The 8,087-nt window shown below is 43.8% G+C and overlaps 1 protein-coding gene across 1 annotated transcript; it reads left to right on the top strand.

The window, feature by feature from the left end:
* Positions 1-1,566: 1,566 nt before the first annotated feature.
* On the top strand, positions 1,567-5,684 carry LOC100698103 (uncharacterized protein K02A2.6-like). The gene is made up of 2 exons (XM_019356168.2): positions 1,567-2,434; positions 2,554-5,684. Exons 1-2 carry the CDS (start codon positions 1,567-1,569, stop codon positions 5,613-5,615), a joined length of 3,930 nt encoding a protein of 1,309 aa, XP_019211713.1. The 3' UTR covers positions 5,616-5,684.
* The last annotated feature ends 2,403 nt before the right edge of the window (positions 5,685-8,087 follow it).

The raw sequence follows: 8,087 nt of genomic DNA, 5'->3' as shown, positions 1-8,087 counted from the left end.
ATCTTTTTTTCTAATTGTTTAATCTTCTTTCTGGCTCTTGAAGGAGGCGGTTGCATCTTTTCCCTTTCCCTTATCTTTCCTGCTTAGCTTCTCATGTCCTTGTCTAGTCTTGTCTAACTCTAACCCTCAGAGAGTCTCTCAGTCTTGTTCTCTAAAACCAAAAGAATTATGGATTTGATCAATTGGTCCCTCGATGCAATTGACACCCTTTTCTCGAGAAGAAGCCTGGGTTTGGGAGAGCACGATTGTCCTGCAGGGACGTTTCCTGCAGGATACACGATGGATGGTTAGGCCAGTCATGTGTCTGGTGGGACTGTCGATAGAGGACATCAAACATATTTACCTATTCAGATCCATGATAACAGGGCTCTTGCTGATCAGAGCTGGGTTGGCAATGGCTTATCGAAGACTAAAGAAGTTTGCTATGGCTGTTTAAAACCCCACAAGGCTGACCGCTATGATTTGAGTGATGGGGAGAGCTGTGAGTACTTGGACTGTGCTCATTTAACACAATACAGATGAGATCTTGGAGAAACTCACGGCTCTTCAACGGGAAATTGATAGACCTGGTGATCAGTGACGGATATTGGACCAACTGTAAAAATCCAGCTGTTCGCAAATATTAAAAACAAAACAAAACACCATCTTCTTCATTCACGGCTTCCCCATTATGGAACGACAAACTCTTCTCCCTGATAGTGAGACTGTCTTTGGACTCTGTACTGATATCCTTCAAGGCCACCTGCGTAGGCCAGGGACTGTTGACTTTCGCTTAACTGGGTGAAAGGACACTCTCTCAAGCTGATCACAGGACACACATACACACGCATGTACACTGACACAGACACACACTCACCCACCCTCACCCATCCCAAACGCCTCCGATGCTTGCTACCACACAGTGCAGATGGTAGGTCTGTCCAGGGCTGGAAACGGCTGCAGGACAAAATGGCTGCTGTCTGCACCGGCTCCTTATCCCAGACCCTCACCCCCTGGTTGCACGTCACATGCTTTACGTGATGTAAATGTGAACATTCAAGTTGTTTTTTTACTGTCCTCAAACGAACCCAGTTCGAGTAGTGTGGTATCGTGAGAAATTAGTTGTTCATATAAATATATGAGTATGCATAATAGTTATTATTGATAGATATATACATCCTAGGGTCCTGTTATTCTTCTGAAAGAAACAGAATGAGTGTGTTGTTACAATGGTAATGCCAGGGGAGGCAGTATAGGTTCTGTGTTACATGAAGGTTGTGAGGAAGTGGAAGAAGTGGGTGTCCTGTAGGAGGCAGTAAAAAAATGGACACTGATGTTCTGTACGTGCACTGAAAGAAGGTTCAGTAAACCAGTTGCAACGATACTCCGGTGTAAGGCTCAGTTATTTTATTTATGTTTTTGAAGATGCAACATCTTTTTGGCGACGAGGACGTTTAGGGGGAAGGAGTTTAAGGGCGCCCGGACTGAAAGAAAAAAAGTGAAGGAGGCGGCTACAGGTTTGGCTAGCTGTTCAAAGAATGCAAAAGTTTTCGGCTGGAAATAGAAGCCAGTAACCTCGAAGCGGGAATGGCTACAATCGGCACGCTAGTAGCGTTCGATCCAAAGAATCAGACCTGGGATGAGTATACGGAAATACTCGAGCAGTTTTTCGCAGCTAACGGGATCGACGATGCAGAAAAACAGAGAGCGATCTTAATAAGTGTCGTCGGAGCAGCGACGTACAGCTTGATGCGAAACCTTCTCAGCCCGGCCAAGCCCAAAGACAAAACCTTCAAAGAGCTGGTACTTCTGATGAAAAATCACTTCGACCTGAAGCCCAGTGAAATTGTGCAAAGGTATAAGTTCGACTCTCGCTCCCGCAAGCCGGATGAAACCGTCATGGAATATGTAGCGGAGCTGCGTCGCCTGGCACAGGATTGTAACTATGGCAACACGTTACAACAGATGTTGAGAGATAGGATCGTCTGCGGAATTAAGGATGACCGAATTCAGAGACGTCTCTTGTCAGAAGTAGATCTCACGTTTGACAAGGCTCTGTCAATTGCAGTAGCCATGGAGACTGCAAATAAAAATGCACAGGATCTGCAGACCTCCGGAGCGTCAGCAAAATGTTTCACTCTTGCCACAGGACAACAGGAGAGTCGTACCTTTAAAGGAGAAAGTAAAGAGTGTTATCGTTGCAAAGGAACCAAGCACACAGCAGCCGTCTGTAAGTACAAACAAGAAAAATGTCATGCTTGTGGTAAAGTGGGACACATAGCCAGAGCTTGTAGAAGCAAGACTAAACTGAACCAGAAAAAGGATGCATCGACATATTTAAAGAAAGACAAAAAGCAGAGTTCACACTACAGTACTCCCAATGTGGGCGAGAAATCAGATAACAACAAAACTGATAGCTCTGAAGATGACTCTTTCGCGTTGAACTGTGTTAAGTGTAGTCAAGTTTAAAAGAAAACTGTTCAAGTTAGGGCGTGGCAGTGTGGTACACTGTGGATATGCAAATTGATGGGAAAAAGGTGAACTTTGAAATAGACACTGGGTGTTGCCTAACAGTCATGAACGAAGCAACATTCAGAGAAACGGGGAAAGACACTAAGCCCCCCAGCCTGCAGCCCATCAAAATCAAACTGGAAACTTATACAGGGGATCCTGTTAAGGTGATTGGTGCAACACGAGTCAGCGTCAAATACAAGCAGCAGAAAAAACATCTGCCCCTGGTGGTGGTCGAAGGCGACGGCCCCAGCTTGCTAGGTCGAGCTTGGCTCGAGGAAATTAAATTGGACTGGAATGAAGTAAAAAACAGTCGTAACAACAGAAAGCTGCACCAAGTCCAAACAACAGAAATAACACTTCAGAGAGTGTTAAGTAAACATGAGGATGTATTCAAAGAGGAGTTGGGCACCCTGAAAGGTATGAAAGCTGCTATTCATGTGAAAATTGATGCCACTCCACGCTTCTTCCGTCCACGTTCTGTCCCCTTTGCCATGCGAGCAAAAGTCGACGAGGAAATAGACCGACTTTTGAAAGAAGGAATCATCTCGCCAGTAAAATATGCTGAATGGGCGGCACCAGTAGTGCCACTTTTGAAGCCCACAGGGACAATAAGACTGTGTGGGGACTACAAGCTTACTGTAAATACAGTGGCTTCACTGGAGCAGTATCCAATACCCAGAATGGAGGACCTGTTTGCCACACTATCTGGGGGTAAGCAGTTCTCAAAATTAGACATGAGCCACGCTTACCAGCAAATCCTCTTGGATGATGAATCGAAAAAGTACGTGACAGTAAACACATCTAGGGGGCTGTTCACGTATAACAGATTGCCTTTTGGAGTGGCCTCTGCTCCAGCAATATTCCAGAGGACCATGGAAAGCCTTTTGAAGGGGATACCCCAGGTAGCGGTGTATTTAGATGACATCTTAGTGACTGGCGTGGATGAGGTAAGCCATCTACAGAACCTGGATGAGGTGTTGACCCGGTTGGAGGAGGCTGGGTTGAGGTTAAAGAGGTGCAAGTGTGCTTTCATGCAAGAGAAAGTGGAGTACTTGGGGCACATAGTGAACGCTCAGGGGCTCCACCCAGTGGAAAAGAAAGTTAAAGCAATCATGGATGCACCTATCCCCACAAATGTCACTGAACTGAAAGCATACTTAGGTTTGCTAAATTACTACAACAAATTCCTTCCAAACCTGGCAACCCTGTTGGCACCCTTACATGAACTTTTGAGACATGAGGTACGCTGGACATGGCAAAAGAGACAAGAGGAAGCATTCCAGAAATCTAAGAACCTGTTGAACTCAGCAGAGGTGTTAGTTCATTATTCTGCTGACCGTGAGTTGGTTCTCTCATGTGATGCATCCCCATACGGCGTAGGCGCCGTATTGTCACATAAGATGGAGGATGGAAGCGAGAGACCTTTGGGGTTCATGTCACGCACACTCTCTCCTGCTGAGAAAAAGTATTCTCAGCTTGACAAAGAAGGTCTAGCTGTGATATTTGGCATCAAGAAATTTCATAAATACTTGTATGGCCGAGTTTTCACGATTTACACAGATCATAAACCCCTGATCTCACTGTTCAATGAAAAGAAGCCTATACCTCAGATGGGCTCACCAAGAGTACAAAGATGGGCCGTGACATTGAGTGCTTACGAGTACAACATCAGGTACAAGCCAGGAAAACACCATGAAAACGCGGATGCGCTCAGCCGGTTGCCGGTACCAGACTCAGCACCTGAGCAAGAGATGACTGAGCAGGTTTTAATGATGGATGTACTGGATGACACATTAGTTGACACTGCACAGATCAAACGTTGGACTGCTAAGGATGTCTTGTTGTCGCAAGTCCACGAGTACACCTTAAAAGGTTGGCCAGCTCAGACCGATGCCTGTTTAAAGCCGTATCGACAGAGAAAGCTGGAACTGAGTGTGAGGGATGGTTGCGTGCTCTGGGGAGCCCGAGTAATTTTTCCCACCAAAGGCAGAGACAAAATATTGAAACTCCTGCACCAGACTCATACAGGCATGTCGAAGATGAAAGGCTTGGCAAGGTCTTATGTATGGTGGCCAGGGATGGATGAGAACATTGAAAGAGAAGTGCAGGCATGTGAGGACTGTCAGAAACACCACAAGGCACCACCTACTGCACCATTACACCCGTGGGAGTGGCCGGACTCACCATGGTCCAGAATCCATGTGGACTATGCAGGGCCTTTCCTCGGGGAGATGTTTCTAATCATTGTGGATGCTTATTCCAAGTGGATGGACGTTTACCCTGTGAAATCCTCGACATCACAGGTCACTATAGAGAAACTGCGCCAGAGTTTTAGTGTGTTTGGACTACCTAAAATGTTAGTTTCAGACAATGGAACATGTTTCACAAGTGCTGAATTTGAGTCATTCATGAAACAGAATGGAATTGACCATGTGAGATCAGCACCTTTCCACCCTTCTTCAAATGGGCTGGCTGAGAGGGCGGTCCAGACCTTTAAGGAGGGGATGAAGAAAGTCAAAGGTGATACCTTGCAAACCAGACTGTTCCGATTTCTGTTCAGTTATCGCATCACCCCGCATGCCACTACTGGTTTGTCACCAGCAGAGTTGATGATGTCACGGAGACTCAGATCAGTTTTGGACTTGCTCATGCCTGATGTGAAAACAAAAGTGCAGCACAAACAATTGAAACAGAAAGAACATCATGACACCAAGAAAAGACTGAGAAGTTTCACACCAGGAGACGAGGTCTTCATCAGAAACTACTCCTATGGCCCGAAGTGGATTCCTGCAGTCATTGTGAGAGCATCGGGTCCAGTGTCTTACATTGTTACCATTGGATCAGGTCAAACTGTGAAGCGGCACGTGGATCAGGTGAGAGCAAGAGTGGCTGACACTGTTCCCAGTACACCAGACAGGGAGGTGGAGCCATTGCTTGACAAAGAAGCAGTGCCTGAGTGCTGCTTGCCATCAGAGTTGGACACATCGCCACATCCTCCGGCATCGGAGTTGCTTTATGCTCCGGAGACTCCGGCTCCTGGAGACTCCTCATTGACACCAGTGTTGCGACGTTCCCAGAGAGAGAGACGTCCACCCGAGACTTTAAAGGACTTTGTTAGATAGAGTGAGATCTTCCAGGAATAGAGCAACAATGCGCTCTGATCTCACAGGAAGGACGTACCTTCCTAGTCAGTTTAAAAAAAAAAAAAAAAAAAAAAAAAAAAAAAGAAAAAATTTGAAAAAGAGAAACATATGTATGGTTATATGGTTACCATAATTACGTGTTGATTGTTTGTTAAGCATTCTTTAGATAAACAGTTATTTTGTAAGTCAAGGGAGTTGTTGACTTAAGGGGGGAGGAGATGTGGTATCGTGAGAAATTAGTTGTTCATATAAATATATGAGTATGCATAATAGTTATTATTCATAGATATATACATCCTAGGGTCCTGTTATTCTTCTGAAAGAAACAGAATGAGTGTGTTGTTACAATGGTAATGCCAGGGGAGGCAGTATAGGTTCTGTGTTACACGAAGGTTGTGAGGAAGTGGAAGAAGTGGGTGTCCTGTAGGAGGCAGTAAAAAAATGGACACTGATGTTCTGTACGTGCACTGAAAGAAGGTTCAGTAAACCAGTTGCAACGATACTCCGGTGTAAGGCTCAGTTATTTTATTTATGTTTTTGAAGATGCAACAAGTAGAGTTCTTTTTACTCTTCTTGACCCTGATGTGTGTATTTTCACAGTTTTTTTCTGTTTGGCATGGCTACATCTGCAGCTTGCCACCAAATCCCCGGACACAAGCATTTCACTGCACGTTGTACTTTGTATGACTGTGTATGTGACAAATAAAATTTGCACTTGAGCAAGAGCTCAACAATAAATAGTTTTTATTTCAGCAATGTGATCTTCGGTGTTCAGCTTTAAATTTAAAACACTGCTGTTAAAAACTCCAAACATATCAGCATTTTTTTATGTTGATTATTTTCATTCATAAAAATATAAGTGTGGCCAAGTCTTACTGTCATGATCCTGGATCGGTGACCCAGCATTTTGAGTTTATTCTGATTTTGTATTTATTCTTTTGGTTCCATTCTTGTGTCTTATTATCCCTACCTGTGTCTTCCCTCTGTGTGTTTGTGTCCCCGAGTTTTGTGTTGTAAAACAGTCTGTGAGTTTCCTGTTCTACTTTGTAGGTCTGTGTCTCGTCTTGTGAATTATCGTCAGCTGTGCTCCCCCCTTGTGTGTCATTCCCTCATTACCTTGTGTGTATTTACAGTGTGTGTCTGCCTGTGTTCCTCGTTGTGTCGTCTGTGTAACCCGGTGTTCATTCTGCGGCTCTCTGTGCATTTTGCTCCTCCTCCCGTGTGTGTTTGGTTTCAGCTTAGTTCTTTAGTTTTCCCCAGTTTAGGTTTTCTTAACTCCCCGTTCTGCTCTTCCTGTTTTTTGTCACTTTGTTACTCGTGTAAAAAAAACCCTCACTTGCACCCCAGCCAGTACCTGCATTTTGGATCATTTTTCTCACCACACCACACGACTGCTGCCCCAGCCGTGACACTTACAATCATATATCCAGCCAAAAAGTGTTTGATTTGGTTTGAAGAGTGAAATACTAAGCAAGAGCGCAATGAAGAAGATTATAAATCTCGTTTTGAGAATGTATGTCTTTATTTCTTATTTATTTTATAAATCCTAAAATTTGTTACTTTACTTGCATACCTGCGTGATCTATATCACTAAGTCACTGTTTCAGATGACATTGTATCTTAAAACCATTTTAAGCTGTGAAATCTTGTTTTAAGACCTCCCCATAACAATTCACACACTTAGACTTTTGTTGTAAAAACTTTAACGGACAGGCGAGAAAGTGACTAAGTGGTTAGCACTACTGCCTCACACCAAAAAGGCCCTGGATTCAACTCTACCATCTGGCGTGGGCTATTCATGGTTCATTCATAGGTTTCATGCCTTCAGTGAGAATCTACATTGTCACTGGTCATGGACATTAAATGAGAAGTTTTGTCCAATCTTTTGACTGGTAGTATAAATCAGACATTGTATAGCTCTGAAAACCTACAAAAAACCCACATTATTAATCAGATCCTTCAAAATCTAGTGTTTAATAGATGAGTGAACAGTACTTATTTTAATTTTTTTTTTGTTTTTCTCCATGGGGACATGTAGCTTTTTCAACATAGTCTTTTTTCCCTATTCTTCACCCATATAATCCTATACCTTAGTATTCTGCTCATTCAACATATCCATAAACTTTCTCTCAGAGCTCTTCTATTTTCTCCTGCCTGAAAGCTCCAGCAGATCCTCCGTCTTCACATGCCCAAATAATTTCAGCTTTGCCTCTCTAACTTTCTCTGTAAAATTCTGAACCTCAGCTAGACTTCTGATGTATGCATCGTTTAATCTTGTGAGTGAAAACGTATCCTTCTGTTGCAGATCTCTCCTGACACTTCAATCCACTCTCACTACAATCCTTTTTCACCTCCTGTGCACTGGGACTGATGCTACAGACAGCTGACCTGCCTCCCCTATAACTGGTGTGTGTAAATCTCTTTACCTCTCTCCTGACCTTCGCGTGAAGT

Source organism: Oreochromis niloticus, unplaced genomic scaffold (assembly GCF_001858045.2).
Source record: "Oreochromis niloticus isolate F11D_XX unplaced genomic scaffold, O_niloticus_UMD_NMBU tig00001913_pilon, whole genome shotgun sequence".
In the NCBI taxonomy this organism is placed as follows: domain Eukaryota; kingdom Metazoa; phylum Chordata; class Actinopteri; order Cichliformes; family Cichlidae; genus Oreochromis; species Oreochromis niloticus.
This window is presented reverse-complemented; position numbering and strand designations above follow the sequence as displayed.

Excerpts from the sequence above, each read along its gene's own strand:
- LOC100698103 (XM_019356168.2), top strand. The coding sequence starts at position 1,567 with ATGGCTACAATCGGCACGCTAGTAGCGTTCGATCCAAAGAATCAGACC. Across the intron at positions 2,435-2,553 it reads CGCGTTGAACTGTGTTAAGT|TCATGAACGAAGCAACATTC; the intron begins GTAGTCAAGTTT and ends GTTGCCTAACAG.